The sequence below is a fragment of the Pan troglodytes genome, chromosome 10 (assembly GCF_028858775.2).
Source record: "Pan troglodytes isolate AG18354 chromosome 10, NHGRI_mPanTro3-v2.0_pri, whole genome shotgun sequence".
In the NCBI taxonomy this organism is placed as follows: domain Eukaryota; kingdom Metazoa; phylum Chordata; class Mammalia; order Primates; family Hominidae; genus Pan; species Pan troglodytes.
The window spans coordinates 32,419,493-32,447,269 of NC_072408.2; the positions used below are offsets into that span (position 1 = coordinate 32,419,493).

Sequence of the window (27,777 nt, forward strand, 5' to 3'; positions counted from 1 at the left end):
GGGATGATAGACTATCATATATCCATTTGCCTTCTCCCAAAGTGTATGCATGAGAATTGCTATACTGCACCACGCACATGATTATGAGAAATAAAGAATTTTTTGCATATCCTTTCATTCTCTTCACCCATTTTATTTTTTTTTACTAATTCTGTATCTATATTGTCAGAACAGAGTATTGCATACTGTACTTTCTGCCTTATCAACCTTATTTCATGTTTTTATGTGAACAAATATGCATTTATTTATCACCAGTCTTTATGTCGTTATCTCCCAGTTATCTTGGTTATTTTAGTCTTGTTCTACAAGAGAATTCCTTCAATTCTGATGTGTTTGTCAGTTTGTTTTGTCGCCTTTTACTTGAAAGTGAAGTTGGCTCTATGTAAAATTCTCGTCTCTTTTATTTTTACTTTTTCTTTCTTTTCTTCTTTTTTTTTGAGACGGAGTTTCACTCTTATTGCCCAGGCTGGAGTGCAATGGTGCAGTCTTGGCTCACAGCAACCTCCAACTCCTGGGTTCAAGAGATTCTCTTGCCTCAGCCTCCCATGTAGCTGGGATTACAGGCGCCTGCCACCACGCCCAGCTAATTTTTGTATTTTTAGTAGAGAGGGGGTGTCACCATGTTGGCCAGGCTGGTCTCAAACTCCTGACCTCAGGTGATCTGCCCGCCTCGGCCCCCCAAGTGCTGAGATTACAGGTGTGAGCCACCACGCCCAGCTGTCTCTTTTATTTTTTGCTTTGAGAACTTGTTTTACTTCTGTCCAAAAGGGTTGCTATTAAAAGTGTTACAAGTTTTGATACGTTATAAACATATCACTTTCTCTTGAATACTTTTTATCTTATTTCTTTTTTTATTTCTAAAAGTTTCTTCTCTTCACCTTTTATAGCTCTTAAGGCATTATTATTATGTTCATTTCCTCATATTCCTTCTAGTTTTTTATGTCTGAAATTATTTTTGTTTTATTTCAAATTATTTGATTTCTGTCAGCTCATTTCTCAGTTTTTCTAATTTTGATTTGTGTCATTCTTTCACATATTTTAGTATTTTTAAATATCTTATTTTAAATGGCTCATTTTGAAATGTAAGTTTTGTTTAATTGTTCAGTCTTTCATCCTTAAGTAACTGTGTTAGCTATAGGATTTTTCAGAGAAGCCCTTTATCAGGTTAAAGAAGTTCCCTTCTGTTCAGTTTGCTGAGTTTTTTCAAAAATGAATTTTGAAGATATGATATCATATGGTTTCTCTTTTCTGTTTTGTTAATGTGCTGCATTATATTGGTTGATTTTCAAATGTTATAGCATATTTGCATTCCTTGAATAGACCTCACTTTGGTCATGCTGTTTTATTATTTTTTGTGGGATACAGCTTTCTAAAATTGTACTTACGATTTTGCACCTAAGTTCATGACAATAATTGGTTCATAGTTTTCTTGTGACATCTTTGTCTTTTTTGGTATCATGGCAATGCTGGCCTCATAAAATGAGTTATGAAGTGTTCCCTCTTCTCCAGTTTTCTGAAGAATTTGTGTAAAATCCTTATGATTTCTTCCCTAAATATTTGGTAGAATTTACCAGTGAAACCATCTAGGACTTTCTTTGTAGGAATGTTTTTAACTACAAGTTCCATTTCATTAATAAGGTATAAGGCTATTCGTGTTATCCATTTCCTCTTGAGTGAACTTTGGTTGTATCTTTCAAGGAATTTTTAAATTTTATTTACGATGTCAAATTCATTGACAAAGGCATAATATTTTATTTCTTTTATGTATCTATAGTATCTGTAGTGATAGTTCCTCTTTCATTCCTGGTATTAGATGTTTGTGTTCTATTTTTTTTTCTGATCAGTTTGGTTAGAGGTATATCAATTTTATTAATTTTCTTAAGGAACGAGCTTTTGTTTTCATTGATTTGCTCTACTGTTTTTGTTTTCTGTTTCATTGATTTCTACTCATTCTTTATTACCTCATTTCTTTTGCTTCCTTTGGGTTTTGCTCTCCTTTTTTCCTAGTCTTTTTTTTTTTTAAAGGTATAAAGCAAGGTCATTGACTTGAGACCTTTCTTGTTTTTTGTTTTTAAACACAGGTGTTTAGTGCTATAAACTTTTCTCAAAGTATGGCTTTATCAACATCCCACATATTTTGATAAAGTACATTTTTAAATTTATTTCATGTTATTGTCATACATTTTACTTAAACATGTGATATAGAAATCTCAATAAATTTTTGTTTTTACTTAAACAGTAAATTACCTTTTAAAAGTATTTGAAATTTTTAAAATGTTATATATTTACCCTGTAGTTACCATTTTCGGTGCCTTTTACTTGTGTACAGCCAGATTGACCTACTGTATTCCTGCTGTCTGAAAGACCTCCTTTAACATTTCCTTTAGTGCAAATCACCTGGTCATGAAGTCTTTATTTTGCCTTCATTTTTGAAAGGTATGTTTCCTGGGTGTAGAATTGCAGGTTAACAGCCCTTTTATTTAAGAATTTAAAAGATGCTGCTTGACTTGTCTTGTTGTTTGCATTTTTTTCTTATGAAATCTGTTGACATCCCTACGCTTTCGTCTGTAAATAATATGTTACTTCTCTAGCTATTCCTAGCTAGAGATAAGATTTTCTCTTTACCACTGATTTTGAGCAGTTTGTTTATGTAATGTGCCTTACTATAGCTTTCTTTATGTTTCTTGTATTTAGGATTAATTGAAATTCTTAGATCTTTAGGTTTACAATTTTTACCAAATTTGGAAAAATTTTGGCCATTATTTCTTCAAATATTTTTCTGCCTCCCCACTTCACTTTCATTTAGGGACTCTCACTACATGCATATGGGGCTGCTTGAAATTGTTCAGTGGTTCATGGAGCCTATGTTTATTTTTGTTCTTAATTTAATTTTGGATAGTTACTATTGCTGTGTCTTCAAGAGTTCACTAGTTGTTTTTCTGCAGTATCTAACCTGTTGTTAATCACATCCAGTGTATTTCTCTTTTAAGTCATTGTAGTTTTCATATCTAAAAATTCATTTTGGATCTTTGAAGTATTTTTGTGTCTCTAGTTAACATGTTCTTTCTCTGTTACCACTTCTTCACCATGTGTAATACAGTTATACTAACTGCCTCAGTGCCTCCACCTGCTAATTCTGTCATCTGTGTCGGTTTCAATTAATTGTTTCTTCTTCTCATATCGGGGTTGTGTTTTCTTAAGTGTTTGCATGCTTGGCAATGTTTACTTTGATGCCAGGCTTTGTGACTTTTACCTTGTTAGCTGCTGGATTATTTTCTTATTCCTATAGATATTCTTGAACTTTTTTCTGTGATGCAGTTAAGCCACTTGAACATAGGCTGATCTTTTCAGGTCTTGCTTTTAAGATTTGTTAGCTGGAATGAAAGTACTGGTTAGTTTATGGCTAATATTGCTGCTCTCTGAAGCAAACTCTTCTGTGTAGACTACCTGATGTGCCCTTTGGCTGCACTATTTTATATTCCCACCAACAGTGCATAAGCATTCCAATTTTTCTACGTTTTTGCCAAGACTTGTTACTTCTGGTTTAGTTTTGGTTTGTTTTGTTTTATAATGGCCATCCTAAGTTTTGAGGTGATATCTCATTGTGGTTTTGATTTACATTTCCCTGATGATAAGTGATGTTGAACATCATTTTAAATACCTGTTGGACATTTGTATTTATTCTTTGGGGAAATGTTTATTCAAGTCCTTTGCTCATTTTTAAAAGAAATATTTGTGTGTGTGTGTGTGTGTGTGTGTGTGTGTGTGGTTTTTTTTTTTTTTTTTTTTTGCTATATTCATCAGAGATACTGGCCTGTAGTTTTCTTGTAGTATCTTTTTCTGGATTTGGTATCAGAGTAATGCTGGCCTCATAAAATGTGTATAGAAGTGTTCTCTTCAATTTTTTGGAAGAGCTTGAGAAGGATTGGTGTGAATTCTTATTTAAATGTTTCATAGAATTCTCCAGTGAAGCCATCTGGTTCGAGGTTTTCCTTTGTTGAGAAAATTTTTATTACTGATTCAATCTCCTTATTAGTTATAGATCTGTTGAGTTTTTTTTTATGTTTTCATAATTTACTCTTGGTAGGTTGTATGTTTCTAGAAATTTATTTCTTATAAGTTATCTAATTTGTTGGCATATAATTGTTCATAGTTGTCTCTATAATCTATTTTTCTTGGTATTTTAGTTTTTTAGGGTGAGAAAGTAAATGTGGTTCCTGTTATACAAACTTGGACAGAAGCAGAAGTTTCATTCTGATTGATTTTAGTTACTTTGGGTGAAACATTACCATGTTTCAATGAGGAAGATATATGTATATAATGATACTCAGAAAATACTTCCCACTATTCCTTCCAGCACATTCGCTCCACCTTTCTTTTCACCCTGTTACTGCCTATTCCCTGTAGGTAAGAAATCTCATTAGTTTTCTGGTTGACCCATTTAGTTGGCTTTTTAAAGTACTAATAACTGTTACATGTATATTTTTTATATCTCCTCTTCTTAAATTAAAGATAGTCTTTTGCCTTTTTTTTTTCATTTAACAACCTATCCTGGTTATCAGTTCATAGAGATTTTCCTCATTCTTCTTGGTAGTTTCCTAGTGTTCTACTGTGGATTTACTGTAATTCAGTCACTCTCCTATGTCTGGGCATTTAGGTTGTTGCCTAACTTTTGCATTTACAAACAATGTTGCAATGAATAATCTGATACATTTATATTTTCCTATTGGAAGTTTAGTAATCCTGGCTCACTTTGGGAATTTCTACACCAACTAAATGATACAAAATTGGAATCCAAGTCTAAATAATACGCAAGTCCGAGAATTCAGTTTCTCATGAGAGCACTGTTTTCACCCCAAACTTGGGAATAAACAAATAACCTATCAACTTGTAGAGATGGTAGGTGAAGTATTCTTAGTCACTGTGTGTCTTAGTCTGTTTGGGCTGTTATAACAAAAGTACCACAGACAGGATGGCTTAAACAACAGGAATTTATTTCTCACAGTTCTGGAGGCTGAGCAGTTCAAAAATCAAGGTGCCAACTGATTTGGTTCTTGGTGAAAGCCCTTTTTGTGGTTTGCAGACAGAAGCCTTTTTGCTGTGTCCTCACATATTAGAGAGAGACATCAACTCTCTAGTCTCTTGTAATATGGGCACACTAATCCCATTCATGAGGGTTTCACCCTCATGACTCAATTACTTCCTAGAGGCCCACCCTCCAAACACTATCACACTGGGGATTAAAGATTCAGTCTGTGAATTTGAGGTGCACACAAATACTCAGTTCATAGCACTGCAGGTATAGTTTTGAGGACCCTAGCTTTATGTATTAGTGTCAATTACAACTTCTTACCTTGCATAGACCCAAGGCCTCTTCTGCTGCCCTCCCCTTACAATACAAGCCTATAGTTGGAACCTTATTCTACAGGCCTTTATAAAGACTGCCAGGGGTGGTGCTTCTCTGCTGATTAATATTGTATTTTTTAAAAATAATCTTTTTTCTAGCATTGGAGAAGTTCTTTCTCTTTCACATGAGTATACATTTTTAAAACATGTTTAAATATTTTATTCGGCAGTTTGGAGAGGAAGGATTTTCATGTTAGTTTAGTTCTCTAATGTTGCTGGATAACTGACATACAGACTTGCATGGTTGTTCTCATCTGCTCACATACCATTTATCTTTGTAGAGGAATTAGCCTGCAGAAAATGGCCAGGGTATTTAAGCGAGGAAATAATGAGGCAACTTTTTGACACACAAACCATTTAACTCTCACCTCAAGGAAATTTGCCAAAATTTGTCCAAAATTTGAAAAATCAACAGTTAAGGAGGAAAATGGCTGGTGATAGCTGACATGGAACAGGGTGGCTATATAATTTTTGAAATGTACCATTTATACAAAATATAAATGTTAATTGTATTGAATTGTTTCATTTTCCCTTATGTGCATTTTAGGCAATAATTCTAAAGAGAAATGAAATTCAAAAACTAGGAGTATCTAAACTCAACTTTTGGGTAAGATTCAATGTTTTTAATGCAGTTTATTTAAATTCTACTTTTTATTTCTATAAACTGAACACAGTATGCTTTAAAATGCTAATGATTTATAGTTAATAAATAGCTACTGTCTTAAAAATAGTTACCATCTAAGGTAGATAGATATGTAAGGAAATAGTCCTTAGCAAGGACTAGAAATCATTTTCAAGAAGTTAGCTCACATATTTCACAACTAACTTTCAGGCCACTCTTCCTTTATGTTTCATTCTGCTATATCCATACAGCCTTGCTTTTTAAAATTTGTTTGTCTTGAGTTTCTCTCTTTAGCTTCAATTAACCTTCCCTTCAACATAACTCAAGTATGTAGTTTCTTGCCAGCTTTCTCCTTTTCTTTCCTCTGCATCTATCTGCATCTGTCTCTCTTTCCTTCTGCTTCCAACTTTAGACTCTATTACTTTTGTCCTTTTAACATTTTCCTTACAGTCTCCCAGCCCCTTCTAATTTGAACTCAGCCACTACCTAATTTTTGTTTGGCTTCTTCCCAAATATGCAGATGGATGGCCCATATTACCTCCATGGTTTCCTAGTAAAATAAGTTATTAGGCAGGTAGTGCAACTCCTAAATTCTCTTAATATGAGACAGACAATATTCTTTTTCTCTGGTCTGTGATGTTCTTCTATTAAAAAATAAACCCTGGGCCACACACACTGGCTCACGCCTATAATCACAGCACTTTGGGAGGCCAACGTGGACAGAGAGCTTCAGCCCAGGAGTTTGAGACCAGCCTGGGCAACATGGCAAAACCCCGTCTCTACAAAAAGTAGAAAAACTAGTTGGGCATGGTGGCATGAACCTGTGATCCCAACTACTCAGGAGGCTGAGGTGGGAGGATCGCTTGAGCCCTGGAAGGTTACAGTGAGCCATGATTACCCCATTGCACTCCACCCTGGGTGACAGAAGAAATGAACTGTTATCTTTACATGTTATATATTGAAAGGATAAGTCTGGAAATGTTACAAGTTGAGGAGGTAGGTTCCCACCCACAATACAAGAGAACAAAATGGAAGGAGTTGCTATTTTCTCCTTGGAGGCGTTCTCCCATCCTTTATGGTGAAAATATAGAAAGATTTGTCCACTAAGTTGTTGAATGAATGGCATGATGCTTTTTTTGTCTTTTTATTATTCTTTGTTGGTTCTACCAATTTGACTCTTTACCCAGGTCACCTGTCCTTAGGCATGCAGGCTTTGTAGAAATTCACATGTCAACATTACACTTGTAATATATAATTCTTTCACTTCAGAAAAATTGAGCAATTTAATAACTCAAAAGGAGGTCAGAATTTCAGTTGCAAACTATTGAAAAATGACAATAAATAGAAGAGTGTCCATAAACATCAAAAAAAATTTTGCCAAGGCTGCACTCAAAGGAAAATTAACTGTCTTCATTTTCAACAACATTTTCAGTAATAGACTGGAAAGAACATGAATTGACTAAGTTTTAAAATCAAGAATATCAAAGAAACAAAAAATCTAAGGAGGGAAAAGTTGAGATTTAACCAAATGTTCAGCTTACATGTTTTTTAAGCTTCCCTAGGTATTATTTTCTGTTTTTAGCTCTGTGTATCTTTGGCAAAAATAAGTATTTATTACACACAACCTGAACAAGGTATTTTTAGATCTAAGTGATTCACTTTAGAGTTTAATGTCAATAGAAGCAAATTCACTGTTTAATGGGAGACTCCAGTTTTTGGTGACGAAGTAATTGTTGAATTGAGCTCATGCTGAAATTTACAAAATTTACAAAGGGGAACTTTGTGTGCATCATGAAGCATGAGAATCATTACAAGAAGGGAAATGGAACCTCCAAGATAATCTAAAGCTCAGTACTAAGGCCAGATAAGGATAGTATGAGAAAGGATATTCTTACTTGTGAGCATAGATTCAAAATTTCACCTAGATTAAAAACATTCCTTACACACAAAAGTGTAAAAGATTAGTAACCCAAGAACAGCCATATATTTGATAAAGATAATCCACTTGTGATAAATCTGGCTTATTCTAGGAATCCAAAGATGTTTCTGGAAAATCCAAAAATGTAAATTATCACACTAAGAGATTAAAAGAGAAAAATATCTTATGATCGTCCCATTAGATGCAGAAAATAAAATTGATAAAATTGAACACCCATTTATAATGAAAACATTTAACACAGTATAAATAACAGTTTTCTCAACCCAGTAAAATTCTTCAGCAGTCATTAGTCTTACCGATAATAAGGTATTTAGAGTGTTCTGTTTAAAATCAATATAAAGATAAATGTGCTTTTTCACATTTTATTAAAGGTCCAAACTAGCCTAGTAATGCAAGAAAAGTAAATAATAGGAAAAGGAAAGAAACAGAAAGAAGCAAAATTTATTATAGTATCATATTTACCTAGAAAGAATAAAATAATTGACAGACAAATTATTAGAAATTAGAAGAATTCAGTACCATGGCTAGATATAAGTTTAATATTAAAAAATCAATTGGATTTCTATTCTTTGGCAACAAACAGAAAACATATTTTTTAAAAATATGCCTTATGTATTAGGAAGAAAAATGCATAGGATCTGAATGAATCTAACAAAATACATACAGTATTTGTATGGGGAAATTTATTTTAAAATTTCTAAGATATAAATAGAAAAATAAAACACATTTATGTGTATGAAGGTTCGTGTAATGCAGTTCTCCCCAGTTGATGTTCAGATTCAAAGCAATTTCAGCAAGATTGTCTTAAAGGTCACATGTCACTAAATGATGCTGGGATAGTCTATCTATATGAGAAAAACCAGATGTTATACACAAATATCAGTTCCAGGCCTAGCCATTTTGAATGTTCCTAAGCTGGATGTCTTTTTGATATGTCTTTATAAATTTATAATGCTCCAGGCTTTTCTTGATTTTCCTTGTGCTAGCCTTGGAATCAGCCATTTTTCCAAGGAGCCCTGGTTCCTTTTAGAGGAGAATGGTATTTGGAAACCAAGACCTGAGTGGTATGTGCACTCATTACTACCAGTGTGTCCTTGTTTCTAGGCCCTTTCACTGCACGTGTGTGCACACGTGTGTGTGTATGAAATCATGATTTCATAACTATAGCTCCAATCCCAGCCTAATGCTATAGAAAGGCAGACTAGTTAGGTACCTCAGAACGCACAGAAAAACACCACAGCCTGCCATCTCCTGAAACTCCATCCAGCGGCAGAAGACACTCAGAAAGAGGTTCCAGGGAAATGCTCTCTATGCTGTGGGTCTGGTATCTACTATTCCCTCCAAGAAGCCTGCCCATGCAGGTAGCAGCAGCAGGGAACTAACAGGTGCCCTGCTAGGACTAGGCAGCCCAGGAAAGAGCCCTCTGCTCTTTACCGACCTCCTAGCCCACAATCCTGGTGTCTCTCACCCTCCACCTCATGGCAACAGGACATGGGAAGTACATTCTTCCTACACTGGTAGCATGATTTGGGGCTGAGACGGAGCACCAGGGCACCAGATGAATCAAGCTGACCAGAATAGCACTAGCACTGCAAAGGCTCTGAAAACTAAACTGTCATTGTAACTATAGTAAACAGAAGTAGGCCAGGACTCGTGTGATAAACCTAAAAACAAAGTGACTATCTGCTGAAATAGAAATTTAAAATAGGATCCACAGTCTCTAACATAATATAAAAAATGTACTGGACACAGTAGAAAAACCACTCATCATACCAAGAATGAAGAAAATAACAACTTGAATGAGAAAAGACAGTCAACAGATGTCAACACTGAGATGAATAGGATGTGGGGATATGTGACAAGGGTTTTAAAGCAGTCATCATAAAAACACTTCAATGAGCAGTTTTAAATACTCTGGAAGCAAATGAAAAGGCTATAAAAGCTCACCACAGAATTTTTTTTTTTTTAAGAGAGAACAACTTGGTGATTAGAGAACTGAAAAATACAATAACTGAAATTAAAATTTAATAAATGGACTTGGTAGCAGAGTGAATATTACAGAGGAAGCAATCAGTGCTCTTGAAGACAGAACAATAGAAATCTCCCAATCTAAATTGAGAGAAAATCACAGGAAAAAGGACAGAGCCTCCGGGACCTGTGGTGTAGTAACAAAAGATCTAATATTTGTATCATCAAAATTTCAGAAGGAATGGAAAAAGAGAGTGGGGCTGAATAGTATTTTAAGAAGTAATTGCTAAAACTCCCCAAATGTGGTGAAAGACACACCTGCAGAATCTGTACCTGCAGAGTGAAGATACTGAGCGATTCCCAAGTAAGACAAACCCAGATAAATCCATGCCAAGATACATTATAAGTTAACTTTTAAAATGAAAAGAAAAAAATCTTGAAAGCAGGTATGGAGAAATGACACATCACCTACAGGGCAAAATTGAGTTGAATTGTAGCAGACTTGTCATGTGAAAGTAAGGAAGCCAGAAGGTTGGGGCAGAACATTTGTCAAGATGAATTACATATCCAGTGGATGTTTCCTTTAGGAATGAAGGGGAAATAGACATTCTCTAATCAATGAAAATTAAGATAATTTGTGGCTAGCAGAGAACCTTAAAGAATGGTTAATTGAAGTTCTTTTGTAAGGTTTGTGGAAGACCAGATGGTTGTAGATACGTGGTTTTATTTCTGAGTTTTCTATTCTCTTCCATTGGTCTATGTGCCTGTTTTTGTACCAGTACCATGCTGTTTTGGTTATTGTAGCCTTGTAGTATAGTTTGAAGTCAGGTAGCCTGAGGCCTCCAGCTTTGTTCTTTTTGCTTAGGATTGTCTTGGCTATATGAGCTCTTTTTTTTGATAGCATGGAATCAACCCAAATGTCCATGAATGATAGACTGGATAAAGAAAATGTGATACATATATACCATGGAATATTATGCAGTCATAAAAAGAAATGAGATCATGTCCTTGGCAGGGACATGGATGGAGCTGGAAGCCATTATTTTCAGCAAACTAATGTAGGAACAGAAAACCAAACACTGCATGTTCTCACTTATAAGTGGGAGCTGAACAGTGAGAACACATGGACACAGGGAGGGGAACAACACACACTGGGGCTTGTCAGGGGAGGGTAGGGGAAGGGAGAGCATCAGGAAAAATAGCTAATGAATGCTGGGCTTAATACCTAGGTAATGGGTTGATAGGTGCAGCAAACCACCATGGCACATGTTTACCTATGTAACAAACATGCATATCCTGCACATGTACCCCAGAACTTAAAATTTAAAAAGTTCTGGAAACAAAAAGGAAATGCAAGAAGGAATCCTAGAATGTAGGGAAGAAATATAAAACAGCAAAATAGATACACAGAGGGGCAGATATAATAGACTATTCTTCCCATGAGTATTTCCTTTCGTGTACTTTTTTTGCTTTATTTTGTTATTCTTTATTTAGATTTTTAAGTCAAGGATTTAATTCATTTATTTTCACTCTTTCATTTTTATTGATAAAGCTTTTGAGGCCATGAATTTGCTTCTTATCCTTGCTTTAAATGTCTTCCTTAGTTTCCATATGGAAATGGCATTTGCCTGCCATGCTGCTGCCATCATTCTATTTTTCACCTTTCTGAATCTGTTTTTGTTTGTCTTCCCTGTGTAGCATAAATTGAGTCTGTCTTTGCTTTGTGAGATAATGTGAAAACCTTTGTTGTAAGTTTTATGTATATTTGACTATATTTGCTTTGTTTCTGTATATGATCCTCTTTTATTTTAAACTTTTTGAATTTAGGAAAGTTACTGTTATTTCCTCAATTGTTGCATATTTGAAACTTTTTAAAATAACGTCTATACTTGAATGACAGATTGGCTAGATATAAAATTCTTGGTTTTCAATTTTTAAAGTTTCTTAAAAATACATCTACACCACTGCTTTGGTTTGTATGTTTCTTTTAACAAGTCTGATGCTAGCCAAATTCTTCTGTCCCTTATAAATTATGTGACTTTTGTGCCTGGAGGTTCTGAGGAATTTTTCTTCATTTTTCATAGTTCTACTGAAAGATGTCTTGAGTTAGTTTACCATACCAGATTAATTTTTTCCAGTACCCCCTGGATCCTTTCCAAATGCCGATTCAGGTCTTCTTTTATTTCTGGAAAGTTTTCTTGGATTATAATTTAAACACTAGTTTTGATTCATTGCTGTGGTTTTCTTTTTCAGGCACTCCAGTTATAATTATGTGCCTTTCTTCCATTTCTACCACTTTCTCGGATACTTCTCACATCTTTCTCTGGTATCATTTTCATTCTTCATCATTGTTTTAGTGCCTTTACTTCAATTCCTTCATTATTTGAATTTTTCTTTTTATCATCTTGTGATTCAGTTTTTATTTTTTTTGATAGTATTCTCCTTTTCTTCCATTCCCTTTCTATGTCTAATAAACTCTTTATTTCTTTCTGCTTTTTTCCCCATTTCTGTTCTTGGTTTTTGAATTTCTTGTTTAAATTGCTTTTTTAATATTTCTGAATGCTCATTTGAGGATATTTAGTTCAACTTTTAATTCTGCATAATTTTCTTCTGTTTTGTGAGATTTTATCGTTCAGTGGTGTGGATTTCATTAGCTGAAATATTTGACTTTCATGTTTGTTATCTTCTTAAAGAAGCTTTGGATATTTATAAAGGCATTTTTTCATCTATTAATTATTTTGTGTTTTCTAGTCCAAATGCAAACCTCTTCTGAAAATGTAGCATAGTGTGATTTTTTTCAATGAATAACTTTTCTCTTTTTTTGTGCATGATGGCAGTAGTGATGGATAGTCTTTTGGTTTGGGTTCTCATTTTTCCTGCTGGATACTTTTTCCTTCTTGCACTCCCCTTTTTATCCTCCTTTCTTTCCAGAAATAATGCCTTTCTAACATCAGTGCTTTTGTCCCTACTCACTGTTAGGCCCTGCTCTGTACTCCCATTTACCAACCTCCCAGAGCTCTTTTTACACATAGGATGGACTTTTCTCTTTCTTGGGTTATTTTATTTCCAATTTTGACCCCTGTCTTTCCTTTTCTTCTTTATCCTTTTATGGGTCTCCCCTCATTCTCTGCAAAGGCTTAGGTCAGGGACTTGAGGTATAACTCTATAGATTCATTGCCTCCTTTTCGATTCATAGGTAATTTGAAGTTTTTTGCCATGTATGTGGTTGTATTGCTCTACTTGTTGGTTGATATATGCAGAGATTTGAATTTAGGCTGCTGTAACTTTCCCCAGGCTAACCGGAAGTACACAATTGTTCCCTTTTTAATCAAGGCTAGTCAAAAAATAAACAACAACAACAACACAGAAGCCTCATTGCCGTTCTAGTTCATATTCCTCTTTCTTAAAGGAAAGCTTAAGTTTTCACATTTCAAACTGTTATTTCTTGATGATGGGCTCATATATTTCCACAGGAGTGGTAGAAGAACTTTTAAGGTAGTGTTTTAAAAAATGGATTTTCAGCTGAGAAATAATATTTGGAAACAAACACATAAACACTCCCTTTTCTTAACAGAAATCAAAAGGAAGTAACCTTTTAAAACTTCCTTTAGATTGGCCGGGCACGGTGGCTCACGCCTGTAATCCCAGCACTTTGGGAGGCCGAGGCGGGTGGATCACGAGGTCAGGAGATCAAGACCATCCTGGCTAACACGGTGAAACCCCGTCTCTACTAAAAATACAAAAAATTAGCCGGGCGTGGTGGCGGGTGCCTGTGGTCCCAGCTATTCGGGAGGCTGAGGCAGGAGAATGCCGTGAACCCGGGAGGCGGAGCTTGCATTGAGCAGAGATCGCGCCACTGCACCCCGGCCTGGGGGACAGAGAGAGACTCCGTCTCAAAAAAAAAACAACCAAAAAACTTCCTTTAGATTTAGGATATGTATAAGCAGCCACTTTTCCGATGCACACGGGGTTTTTTCTTTGTTCAAATCCCCCCTTCCTCTGTCTCTGTACGGGGAGCTGTTTTCTTCTTCCTTCTTTCTTTCTTGACTATTAACCTTTCACTCCTTAAGACAAAAAAAAAAAAAAAAAAAAAAAAAAAAAAGATTTAGGATATGTAGAATTCTAGTGTTGCTATATATTTTATACCAGTGTCATCAGTTTTAATTCTTTGCTTTTAAACAAGATTTTCTAAAGGAACTTTTTTAAAAAACTTCACCATTTATACCTCACATAATTAAATTTTTTCTATGTCATTTATAGATATAATTGAATACTTTAGCTGGGTGATTTGTAGTTTTAAATACTGGACTTCTATTTTATTTTCTAGCTAATTCAAGGTAGTGCCTGGTGGTGTGGAACAATCATTTTGAAATTTCTGACATCTAAAATCTTAGGCGTTTCAGACCACGTAAGTACTTTTTAGTTAAAACATGAAAGTTCTTATAAATATGTAGCTGAATGAAAACTTTGAAACCATCTATTCTTATCTCTTCATTTTACAGAGGTTAAGTGCCTTCTCTAAGGTCTCTAGACGAGTTATTGGCAGAGTCAATAATAAAGTCTTGCAGTTCAGTGATCTTTGCAACCCACTAAAAAGAAAAAATATTCATGAATGCTGACTTGCCCTTTTAGTAAAAAAATACTAATAGTTTGTTAAGTAGTTATTTGTTTATATTTCAGTTAAAATACAAATAATTAGTTGTTTACATCATAAGTTATCCATTTATTGCAGATGTTAACATATGGGAGGCTGTCCTCAGCTTTGAAAATATAGAACTCTTAAAATCTCAATATTGTTTTATTTATTTATAACTATGGACTAAAATCAATGTATGATTTGATGTTTTAAGGCCTTGTTATATAAAAAGAGAATGTTAAAAAATTTTGATCTTTTCATTTTCTAGGACATACATGCAGAGCATTTATCTCTCATGTAGTATTTCTGTTTGTTAATGTTTTAAAGAGCAGCCCTTTTCAAGGCCTAAGTCCCTGCTTAACTAACTGGTTTAGGGAATAGAAAACAATGCATGAATCTACTTTTTATTTCTAGCACTTTCTGTTTAGAAATAAGCATACATGAGTATATCATACAATAATCAATTTTGAAATTTACCTCATTTAATGCTATCCAATTAGGGCGCTGTTTGATGCTGAAATTATGTACTTTGGTAAGGGATTATAGTATTACTTCTTTAAAAGGTCAAATGCTATCTCTATGCAATATAACATGCAACATGTTTATATTAAATAAAATTTCTAAATGTAAGCATTTGCCACTTATTGCTAGTTTTGCATGGTGGTTTATTAGTGTATTTGTTGCTGCTGTTCTCTGGCATGTCTGACAGATTTCCCCATTCTCCTTTCCTTTTTATTGTTTTTAACTTTATTATATATGTCTTATGATAAACTTTATTTAGACCTTCTAAGTTATTTATTTATCTGTTAAGTTTGTTCATGATTATGTTTCTTGCCTTACTTCACATTGACCCCCAGATCTTTACAAATCTAAATCTTTTTTTTTTTTTTTTTGAAACACAGTCTCATGCTGTCACCCAGGCTGGAATGCAGTGGCCAATCTCGGGTCACAGCAACCTCCATCTCCTGGGCTCAAGCGATTCTCGTGCCTCAGCTTCCTGAGTAGCTGAGATTATAGGCACGTGCCACCACACCTGGCTAATTTTTGTATTATTAGTAGAGATGGGGTTCCAGCATGTTGGCCAGCCTGGTCTCAAACTCCTGACCTCAAGTGATCCACCTGCCTTGGCCTCCCAAAGTGCTGGTGATTACAGGTGTGAACCACCATGCCTGCCCTACAAATTAAAAAAAAAAAAAATGCAAACACACTTCCTTGGTAGTCCTGAGTGACTTCCTTTATGTGACAGTCACGAGGAATACCTGAGATTATAGTGGTTTGGTTAAATTACTGTTAGTCACCAGGCCTATTCTAAATTAGAAAAATAAAGTGCAACTCTAAATTATCCTTGAGTACTGGTAGATTAGGAAAAATAATTGAATGAAAACCACTCATAATCATCAAATTTGTTATAAAATAATTTCTGTCACTATAAAATAATTTGAATTAAGAGTTTACTTGCCAAATATTTTCCTTTTTCTGGACTTCTGAGGATGCTGTGGAAAAATAATTGTCTCACCAAGAGCAGGTTGTATATAATCAGTAGAAAAATAGAAGTTCTGCATTGGGTTTGGTTGTTGGTATCTACTTTTAGCCTTGGAGATCAAATAGCTAAGTCAAAGATCAAAGTCGTATGTATAATTATTGTAATTCTTATGAGGATCAGGTCTTATATTCAATGGTTTGAATATATGTCTATAAAATATCAAGAAGTACCAAATATTGTAATCAGTCTGCGAGGCTTTGTGAAAATGACAGTGCACAGAAAGCTTATGACCTACAATGTATGTTGAAAGAGGTTAAGTAAAATAGTTTTTCATGATAAATTGTCTTATTATAAAATGTAATTAACTACATGGTGGTTTATTCTCAGCAGATATTGATTTTAGCTCACTCTTTATCATCTTCTCTTTATTTTTTCTGACTTCTTTCTACTTTTCATTTTTCATGATATTTCTCTTTATTTTCAGTTATCTTGAGAAGTCAGCACATGGTATATTTGGTTCACTGTAGTTTTTTGTTTTCTTAGAGGGATGTCTAAATATATTGGATTTATCTGCTCTATAAACTTTGTTATTCTTACATCAATAAAGTATTACTGTCTATAGGCTATAATCACTTGTGTAATTTTAATTCATTTTACTTTATTTTCTCCCAGATTCGCCTGAGTGATCTTATAGCAGCCAGAATCTTAAGGTATACAGATTTTGATACTTTAATATACACCTGTGCTCCTGAATTTGACTTCATGGAAAAAGCGGTATGAATGTTTCTTTTTTCCTTCTCTACTAATATGAGTTTTTTGCTCCAGGTTTTTTTAAAATCTGAAACTCAAAATTTTTGCTCAGAAACAGTCAACTTATTTTATATTTTTTACTGTAACTTTTGCTAATCTACATTCCTCACTTGTTTTTTTTGTCTGTTAAAAAAAAAAGATAGCCTCTATCTTAAAGAGTTATTGATGATGGTTAAATGAGATAATCTGAAAAGAGTATTTAACATACTATATGACCCATAATAATTACTATTATTACAAATCAATTACTTTTGATAATCTAGGCCACTTGGAAATATGGGACCATTCAGGAAAAAGTCTAAATTCTTGTTTCTGTTTTTAAGAAATTCAGTTTTATTACAGTTAACACCCCAAATATTATAACATTTTTAACAAGGTGTTACCAAGAAAGGTATGCTACTGATGAGTTTTAATGAACATATAAAAATTCATTTTAAATTATACAAATGCAAGGTATTATTCTTTTTAAAAACTTCATGTTATACAGCTTTAAAATATAGGCTGGGCGTGGTGGTTCATCCCTGTAATCCCAGCACTTAGGGATGCTGAGGTGGGTAGATCACTTGAGGTCAGGAGTTTGAGACCAGCCTGGCCAACATGGTGGTAACTCCATCTCTACTAAAAATACAAAAATTAACCAGGCATGTTGGTGCATGCCTGTAGTCCCAGCCTGAGTAGGAGGCTGAGACAGGAGAATTGCTTGAACCCTGGAGGCGGAGATTGCAATGAGCTGAGATCGCACCAATGCACTCCAGCCTGGGTGGCAGAGTGAGACTCTGTATCAAAAAAAAAGAAAAAAAAATTGGCCTCTTTGTAGAATCATGGAACACAAGATCAGGAAGGGCTCTTAGAGACCATGCCATATAGTTCTTTCATTTGCAGATAAAGAAAAGCTTAAAAGATTTGCCTAAAGCACACACAAGCCAAGATCAGGACGTGGATTCTAATGGATTCTAGAACTCTCAATCCAGGGCTCTTTCCTCTATTTGTAGCTCAGTTTTCTTCATTGGACATAACAAAGTTGCTACTGGATTGATTATTCCTTGTGTAATCATTATGAATTCTGAATTAGTGGTACATAATAAAATTTTACATTCTTCTCTTATCCATCCAACCAGTCATCCCATTCATTCAAAAACTATTATTGACCACTATATGAGGCAGTTTGCTATAGCACGACAAATAGGAAAATGAACTGGTTTCTTGCTTTTAAGAAATGTATAATTTAGTTACATGGTAAATTACTCCTTATCACAATAACAGGTCATCAGAATTAGTTAGCCAATGTTATTTCTGTACTTATTCATAGTTTTAGTCATTAACTTTGGTTAGCGTTCTTTCTTGTTAGCTCTAGTTTCACTAATGAAAATAATGGAGCTGTGTAGTACAGAAAGTTACAACGTAGGACCCAGGGATCGGTAGACACACATTTTAAAACTTAGTATTATGTAAATAAAAAACAGAAAAGAAAAAATAGATATAGCAATTCTAGTTTTATTAAAATAATAAATTTTTCATTAAATTTTTGGAATACTTTTTGTAACTATTTTTATAATTTTAATTATTTTATTAAGGCATGGAAGACAATAAATATATATTCTGCTGATGACAAAGAAATTTAACCTTTTACTTTTAAGGAATGTTATCATGGCACTTAGTTTGACATAGATGTTTACTAATTTAATGTAAAAATTGTAAGTAACCATTTTGAATAATTTGGTATATTTCAGACTCCGCTGAGATACACAAAGACATTATTGCTTCCAGTTGTTATGGTGATTACATGTTTTATCTTTAAAAAGGTATTTTTAAACAAATTATTATTTGTTTTTGGCATCAATATAAGGACTATAAGAATGCAAATTGCTCAGAATTCCATGTTATTTTTAGGATGAACTCTTTCTCTCTCTAAAAGTTTGCTTTTTATTTAGCTCTTTCATCGATCTTTTTATAAAAAGCCATGATAAAAGGTATTCTTATTTTTTCTTTCAAAAGATACATACCAGTCACCAACTGTGTATCAAGGACTACATTAACATTGTAGGTACACCCGGACAAATAAAACCTGGCCGCTCCTGTCTTGGAACTTACAATCCTGGATTATTGGGGGTGGGGGTGCAAACATGAAGCAAATAATCACACAAATGTCTAAAGAATTAAAATTTTTATAGGTGCTATGAAAGAAAAGTCCAGTGACAACAATGTTAGTATCTTTCAAATATAAAGCACAGTGAAGTCTTGATCTATTTTGAGTGGGCCTGCGTAGAAGAAATCTGTATAGCTAATTAAAAAATACTTTTCTACATGTTCACTGTTTTCATGACAGAAGAAAAGAACATCTCAATGAAAAAAATAATCTTTAAAATACCACTGGTAGGTTTTCTTGGTCTGGGTGGAGTTTATCTAAAAGCATGGTTAAAGACAGTGGGTATTTTTTTAAGCAGTCTTGAGCCATCTTTATTTATATTATTTACAAGCTATCAAGTCTTAAGCCAGTATGTATTTATTGTATACTTTTAAGCAGATAACAATAATGCAGTTTCCCTACCACCATACCAGTTGTGTTCTTGTTGAAAGGAGTTTTCTGTATTTACAGTCAAATTGCATATCTTCTCTATGTAGTTTTAGTTGCCACACTTCTCACTCCTTTGTTTACACAGAGATGTGAGTAATTTAAGAGTGAGAAAGGTATCTCCCTCGACATCTCTGTTGTTTCACCCTTGATCCAGTTCCCTGCAGACCACGTGGGAAGAGTCAGGATAAAGGAAACAAGGAGGAATGAGTAAAATGTGAGCAGGTTTACCGCCCTGCATCCTTTCGGCCCATGCTGGCTTAGAATGAAGATTTTCTCTACTGGCCTGTTTCTTTTCCATCAAGGCAAAATGTCAAATTATTCTTCTAAGGCTCCACTTAGAGGGGCCAATGCATGAATTAACTATTCAGCGGAGAGTCAGCAATGTGAGAGAAACTGATAGCTAGATCCGCAACTGCTATATTTTAAAAAATTAAGATCCAAGACTTATAAATACATTACTAGTTTCCAGACACACCACAACCTGAACTATGCATGTGCACTAGCAGGGGCATGTGCATACACACACACACACACACAGACACGCACACACACGTCCCTGCAGCCAGTCAAGTTTCATACACACACACGCGCACGCACACACACACACATACAAACATCCCTACAGCTAGCCAGGTTTCATACACACATACACACATACACACACACACACAAATCCCTGTAGCCGGCCAAGTTTCATACACACACACACACACACACACACACTATCTCTCTCTCTCTCATCCCTGCAGCCAGCCAAGTTTCACTCCTTCCTTTCTGCTTTCTTATAAACCCCTCAGTCTTTATTTGTCCTATTGTGGCTTATTTTTCACCCCAAGGATACTTCTGATGGTCATTTAGTTTTCAATGATGTGAAGTCACTTCTCAGAAGGAGAAAAGGAAGGCATCTATAGTATGACCGTCCTGTTCCTGAGGACTCCCTTAAACATTAAAAAATACTTCTTTCCTAGGCAGAGTGTTTATATTAATGAATCAGAGCATTTTAAATATTGCAGTATTCCTTACAAAAGTTTCATTGATTTGATTCTATTCACAGACTGTTCGTGATATTTCGTATGTTTTAGCTACAAACATTTATCTAAGGTAATTATATCATCATTGTTTTTAAAACATACAGTATTCCATTATTAAATAACTTACTGTAACATTAATTTTTCAAATGAATATGCATTAAACTTTAGCATTGTGATTAAGAAAGGAAATATGAACCAAACTTAAATGTTTCCTTAAAAATATTATTCTTACAGATTTCTTATATCTATTTGGACTTGTTTTGGAGATATATATATTTGTGAACCAACTCAAAGTTTAAATTGATAAATTATAATATTAGAATTTAAAGTCAGTAAGCTAAAGATTTATTTTTTTATTTTTATTATTATACTTTAAGTTTTAGGGTACATGTGCACAATGTGCAGGTTAGTTACATATGTATACATGTGCCATGCTGGTGTGCTGCACCCATTAACTTGTCATTTAGCATTAGGTATATCTCCTAAAGCTATCCCTCCCCCCTCCCCCTACCCCACAACAGTCCCCAGAGTGTGATGTTCCCCTTCCTGTGTCCATGTGTTCTCATTGTTCAATTCCCACCTATGAGTGAGAATATGCGGTGTTTGGTTTTTTGTCCTTGCAATCGTTTACTGAGAATGATGATTTCCAATTTCATCCATGTCCCTACAAAGGACATGAACTCATCATTTTTTATGGCTGCATAGTATTCCATGGTGTATATGTGCCACATTTTCTTAATCCAGTCTATCATTGTTGGACATTTGGGTTGGTTCCAAGTCTTTGCTATTGTGAATAGTGCCGCAATAAACATACGTGTGCATGTGTCTTTATAGCAGCATGATTTATAGTCCTTTGAGTATATACCCAGTAATGGGATGGCTGGGTCAAATGGTATTTCTAGTTCTAGATCCCTGAGGAATCGCCACACTGACTTCCACAAGGGTTGAACTAGTTTACAGTCCCACCAACAGTGTAAAAGTGTTCCTATTTCTCCACATCCTCTCCAGCACCTGTTGTTTCCTGACTTTTTAATGATCGCCATTCTAACTGGTGTGGGATGGTATCTCATTGTGGTTTTGATTTGCATTTCTCTGATGGCCAGTGATGATGAGCATTTTTTCATGTGTTTTTTGGCTGCATAAATGTCTTCTTTTGAGAAGTGTCTGTTGATGTCCTTCACCCACTTTTTGATGGGGTTGTTTGTTTTTTTCTTGTAAATTTGTTTGAGTTCATTGTAGATTCTGGATATTAGCCCTTTGTCAGATGAGTAGGTTGTGAAAATTTTCTCCCATTTTGTAGGTTGCCTGTTGACTCTGATGGTAGTTTCTTTTGCTGTGCAGAAGCTGTGTAGTTTAATTAGATCCCATTTGTCAATTTTGGCTTTTGTTGCCATTGCTTTTGGTGTTTTAGACATGAAGTCCTTGCCCATGCCTATGTCCTGAATGGTAATGCCTAGGTTTTCTTCTAGGGTTTTTATGGTTTTAGGTCTAACGTTTAAGTCTTTAATCCATCTTGAATTAATTTTTGTATAAGGTGTAAGGAAGGGATCCAGTTTCAGCTTTCTACATATGGCTAGCCAGTTTTCCCAGCACCATTTATTAAATAGGGAATCCTTTCCCCATTGCTTCTTTTTCTCAGGTTTGTCAAAGATCAGATAGTTGTAGATATGCGGCGTTATTTCTGAGGGCTCTGTTCTGTTCCATTGATCTATATCTCTGTTTTGGTACCAGTACCATGCTGTTTTGGTTACTGTAGCCTTGTAGTATAGTTTGAAGTCAGGTAGCGTGATGCCTCCAGCTTTGTTCTTTTGGCTTAGGATTGACTTGGTGATGTGGGCTCTTTTTTGGTTCCATATGAACTTTAAAGTAGTTTTTTCCAATTCTGTGAAGAAAGTCATTGGTAGCTTGATGGGGATGGCATTGAATCTATAAATTACCCTGGCAATTTTTGGAATTCCTCCCTCCCTCCCTTCCTCCCTTCCTTCCTTCCTGCCTTCCTTCCTTCTCTCTCTCTCTCTGTCTTGTCTTGTCTTTCCTCTTCTCTTCTCTCTTTTCTTTTCTCTTTTTTCTTTTCTCTTCTCTTGTCTTCTCTTGTCTTCTCTTCTCTTCTCTTCTTTTCTTTTCTTTTCACAGAGTCTTGCTCTGTCAGCCAGGCTGGAGTGCAGTGGCATGATCTCTGCTCACTGCAGCCTGGACATCCCGGACTCACGCGATCATCTCATCTCAGCTCTGCCAAGCAGCTGGGACTACAGGTGTGCATCACCATGCCCAGCTAATTTTTGTATTTTTTTGTAGAGAGGGGGTTTCACCGTGTTGGTCAGGCTTTTCTTTTTCTTTCTTTTTTAACTTTCAGAGGGGGTATAATTATTTGTGTTCCTGAATATTTATGAATTTTCTTCTAAACTTATTGTTAAAACTATTTATTGTATAACATTTTTGGATGGTTTTAGTAATGTCACTAGCATAAGCAGATGCCAGCAAAATGTATCGTATCAGTCACACATAAGTAAATTGCTACAAAACTCAAGAAGTAAATTGTGAAGAAAATTTCCTTCTGAGGGAAATATGATCTCAAATGACATGTTTTTTAGTGTTCAACTTTTATTTTTGATGCAGGGGGCACATGTACAGGCTTGTTATATGGGTATATTGTATCCAGGTAGTGAGCATAGTACCTAATAGTAATTTTCAAGTTACATTTTATATTTGTAAATAGAATATTTGATTTTATTTTGTGACTTCTACTTTATAGAATAGTTTTAGATTTATAGAAAAATTGTGAAGACAGTAGAAAGAGTTTCTATGAACTCCATACTCCATGCTTGTATTTTTAATAAACAGCTGTGTATGGTTGTCAGAAGAGCTAATTAAGCTCTTAGGTGCATCTGTTGAAATTGTTTCCAAAATAAAGGGGATAATAGAACCATTCTATATTGTTCCAGACAGATGGAGCACAGGGAAATGTGTCTTGGCATTCTAAAAAAGAATGAATGGAGAACCCTGGACACTGTTCCCATAAGGAGTACATGAAGGGACTTGGGATATTTAATTGGATAATAGAAGATTGAAGGGTATGTGGCAACTGTCTTCATATATTGCAGAGGGTGTAATGTGGAAGCGACAGACTCGGAGGGGTCAATGGATGGAAGATAATTACTCAGAATATGGAAGTCTATGTATTGATTACATATTTGAAAGTGACAGGCCTGTTGTGTATGGGCAGAGGGTTCCGGGTTAAATCTCAAAAATAATAATAGCAGGGGCTAGTAGTAATACATTCTGAAAAACCAGCGTATCAAAAAGAGAGGGAATACTCCCCTCTCTTAGATCTGCTCCCCTGGGTGCTGATTGTAAGTAGCTTTGTATGTTTTATTTTAGAAAATACATATAGAAACACAATATTAAAAAAAAATAGAATTGTATTCTTCTTATTCTGCAACTTGTTACTTGTATTTAATAGTGTGTCTTGGGCCTCTTCCTTGATCTTCATTATATTTTATAATGGTCTTAGGATTTTATTGTTGACCATCATGCGTGACTGCCTTTCCCATATCAATGAAAGTTTAGATTATATATAACTTTTGTCTTAAAAAAACCAATGTTTTGAGGATTGAACATCCTGGTTCGTGTATCTTGGTACACTTATTCTAAGTATTTCTATAGTATGAAATATTTGAATTTGGACTGCTGATTATGAGGCCTGCATATTTTAGAATTTGTTAAAACTGAGAAATTATAATGATGAGAATGTCCATTTCTCTGCAACTCCACCAACATCGTTATCAAGCTTTTAATTTTTTCTGATAGGTAAAAACAATTCATTTTATTGTATCGATTCTTTGTCAGTGGAGTTTTGCAGCTTTTCATGTGTTTGTTTACTATGTTTCTTTTTGACCTTTAAAAGTTGTTTTGTGGGTTTTTGTTGTTGTTTTGTTTTGTTTTGTTTTTTTGTCTCGCTGCTGTGTATGCAGTGGCACAATCTCGGCTCACTGCAACGTCTGCCTCCGGGGTTCAAGCAATTCTCCTGCCCCAGCCTCTGGAGTAGCTGGGATAACAGGCACCCGTCATCACACTCAGCTAATTTTTATATTTTTAGTAGAGACAGGGTTTGCCATGTTGGCCAGGCTGGTCTCGAACTCCTGACCTCAAGTGATCCAGCCACCTGGGCCTCCCAAAGTGGTGGGATTGCAGGCATGAGCCACTGTGCCCGGCTATGTGTTATGTTTTTGCTTTTTCCATAGACGTAACGTTTTGTCTCTTATGTGCATTACATAGTTTCTTCCAAGATGTCAACTTATAGTTCATTTATGGTCTCTGCTTTGTAGAACCTCAAAATTTCTGTACAATCACAGTTATATATTTTTTCTGGGTTCATATGTTGCTTAGAACACTTCCCTATACGAAAAACATGAAAATTTTTTTTCATATTTTCTTTCATAAGTTTCTATTTACATATAGGTTATTTATTACTCTTGCGTTAATTTTGTGGTATAGTGACATAGAGGAGTCTACCTTTCCCCCTCTAATGAGGTATTGTCCCAACACAGTGTTGCATAAATCTTTTTTCCAAATGTCAGCTTTTATCACTTATCAATTCTCATTGTACTTGAGTCTGTTTTAGATTGTCTCTTATATTGATCTTTTAGTTTATAGGAAAGCTGCTTTACTTTTTTTTTTTTTTTTTTTTGCAACACGTTTTTATCTAGCCACATTATCAAACTTTCTGGTTCTGATAGTTTTTCCATTGATGTCTGGATTTTCTAGGCAGGTTATCATATAATCTACAAATGGTAATAACTTTCTAATATTTATACTTCTTTACTTTCTTGTCTTGCTAGAACTTCCAGAACAATTTTGAATTGCAGTGATGATGGGCTTGCCCTTATTTTGTTTCTGACTCTAAAGTGAAGAATGCCTTTAGTGTCTCACTGTTTCATTTGCTGTTAGTATATAATAGATAGCCTTTATTTCATTAAGAAAGTTTCCTTGGCCAGGCACGGTGGCTCACGCCTGTAATACCAGCATTTTGGGAGGCCAAGGTGGGCGGATCACGAGGTCAGGAGATTGAGGCCATCCTGGCTATCATGGTGAAACCCCGTCTCTACTAAAAATACAAAAAATTAGCTGGGCATCGTGGTGGGCGCCTGTAGTCCCAGCTACTTGGTAGGCTGAGGCAGGAGAATGGCGTGAACCCGGGAGGCGGAGGTTTCAGTGAGCTGAGATCGCGCCACCGCACTCCAGCCTGGGTGACAGAGTGAGACTCCGTCTCAAAAAACAAAAAAAAAAAAGAAAGTTTCCTTTTGGTTTGTATAAACCAGGATAATTTTAAAAATTAAATTAGAGATAGATGTTGAAAGTATATAATGTGTGAATTGTAACTCAATAAAGCAGTAAAAAATGAATGTTAAATTTTTAAAAAATGGCTTTAAAAATATTTTGGGGATTATATATTTTTTCTTCTTATTAATAACTACACTTGTTTTTAAAATTTGGTAAGAATGCTTAACATGTGATCTACCCTCAATGATTTTTTAATTGTATAATACAGTATTGTGGACTATAACATTCTATAGTCGATCTCTCGAACTTATTCATCTGGCTTAACTGAAACTTTAAAAATATTCAGTAAATCATGCTGTGACAGATGTGCTGTCATCCAGGCTTTGTTGTTCCATTTGTAGAGTAGAGGCAGAGTAGATTTAGCATAATTCTGAAAAAAGGCCTCAGGATTTTCAAAGTGGTAAATGAACATTGGCTTCAACCGAAAGTCACCAGCTGCATTAGTCCATAACGAGGTCATTCTTTTTTGGATTTTTCATAAAACCAGCTTTTGGTTTTATTCCTTGTATTTATGAAGGTTGTTCTCCATTTTATTAATCTCTGTTCATATGTTTATGTCCTTAGTTTTTCTTTTGGTGCACTTTTGTTGTTTTTCTGTGTCTAAAGTTCACATCATTTATTATCAATCATTATTGTGTCCTAGTAAATACATTTAAAGTTATAACTTTTTCTTTGAAGAAAACGCACACTGTATCCCATGATGTGTGTAGCATTACCATTAATGTTGATTTCTGTGTAGTCTGTGATTTGAGTTTTGATCATTTAATCCAAAATCACTTAGAAGAATGTCTTAAAATGTCTAACTAGTTTTAGGCCAGGTTCGGTGGCTCATGCCTATAATCCCAGCACTTTGGGAGGCCAAGGCGGGCGGATCACGAGGTCAGGTGATCGAGACCATCCTGGCCAACACGGTGAAACCCCGTCTCCACTAAAAATACACAAATTAGCTGGGTGTGGTGGCACACACCTGTAATCGCAGCTACTCGGGAGGCTGAGGCAGGAGAATCGCTGGAACCCAGGAGTTGGAGGTTGCAGTGAGCCAAGATTGCCACTGCACTCCAGCCTGGCAACAGTGCGAGGCTCCGTCTCAATAATAATAATAATAATAATAATAATAATTTTTAAAAATGTCTAACTAGTTTCTTCTGTTGTATACTTTGCCTTTAAAATTAACTTGCTATTTATTGAGATTGATGTTCAGTTTTAGTAAATGCTCTGTGAGGATTTTTTAAATGTTCATTTCTTATTTAGGGGAAGTTCAAAGTTACATGTTATATCATGTTAATTAATAGTGCTATTCTAAATGGTCTAGTACATCAACTTATTTTTCTACTTTATCTGTTTTCTTAGAATGCTATCTTCACATACAACATTAAAAATGAATTTTTCAAAATTGTCTTGTAATTTTAATAGTGTTTGGTTTATATAGATAGTGCTGTTGTTCATTGCATGATTATTATAGGATTGTACTTTTATTATAAAGGATATTCTTTGCTTTACTTAGTGGTTTTTTGCTGTACATTTTTCTTTGTATAAAATTAATATCGCCACATCTGCTTTCTTTTTTATAGATTTTCCTGGTTTACCTGTATTTATGCTTTTTTTAAACATTTTTGTGACATTTTGATTTAGGTATATTTCTCATTGTTAGATTTTTTCTATTCAAATTCCTCTAATACTCGTTTTCTAATTGGTGAATTTAACCCATTTTCATATTAACTGTGATAACTGCTGTATTTGTACTTCTCCCTGCCATCTGATTTTATGTTTTATATTCATCGTGCTTTTCAAAAATTATTTTCTTGATACTCGCTGAATTGTTAGCTATATCCCATTTCTGTATTTCCTGGTGGTTTCTCTTAAATTATTAGCAAATATATTCATCTTGATATTAAGAATTCATCAGCATCTAAAACCTGTTACCACCAACGATAGTAGCTAACAGTTATTATTTCCTGTGTGTCTGA

The 27,777-nt window shown here is 34.9% G+C and overlaps 1 protein-coding gene across 22 annotated transcripts in view; it reads left to right on the forward strand.

The window, feature by feature from the left end:
- Positions 1–27,777, forward strand: part of DPY19L2 (dpy-19 like 2) — a 104,071-nt gene that overhangs the window by 48,492 nt on the left and 27,802 nt on the right. For 14 of the 22 annotated variants that reach the window (XR_010148002.1, XM_016923122.4, XM_016923121.4 and 11 more), the window contains 5 exons: positions 5,954–6,013; positions 14,263–14,343; positions 16,727–16,828; positions 18,595–18,666; positions 20,494–20,540. Coding sequence is in view for 21 of the 22 variants with exons in the window: in XM_016923122.4 (XP_016778611.3) it covers positions 5,954–6,013; positions 14,263–14,343; positions 16,727–16,828; positions 18,595–18,666; positions 20,494–20,540 (362 nt within the window). In the remaining variant the exon portion in view is untranslated. The remainder of the gene's footprint in view (positions 1–5,953; positions 6,014–14,262; positions 14,344–16,726; positions 16,829–18,594; positions 18,667–20,493; positions 20,541–27,777) is intronic. The other 8 variants (XM_054664177.2, XM_054664180.2, XM_063785493.1 and 5 more) reach the window with 1 other exon arrangement.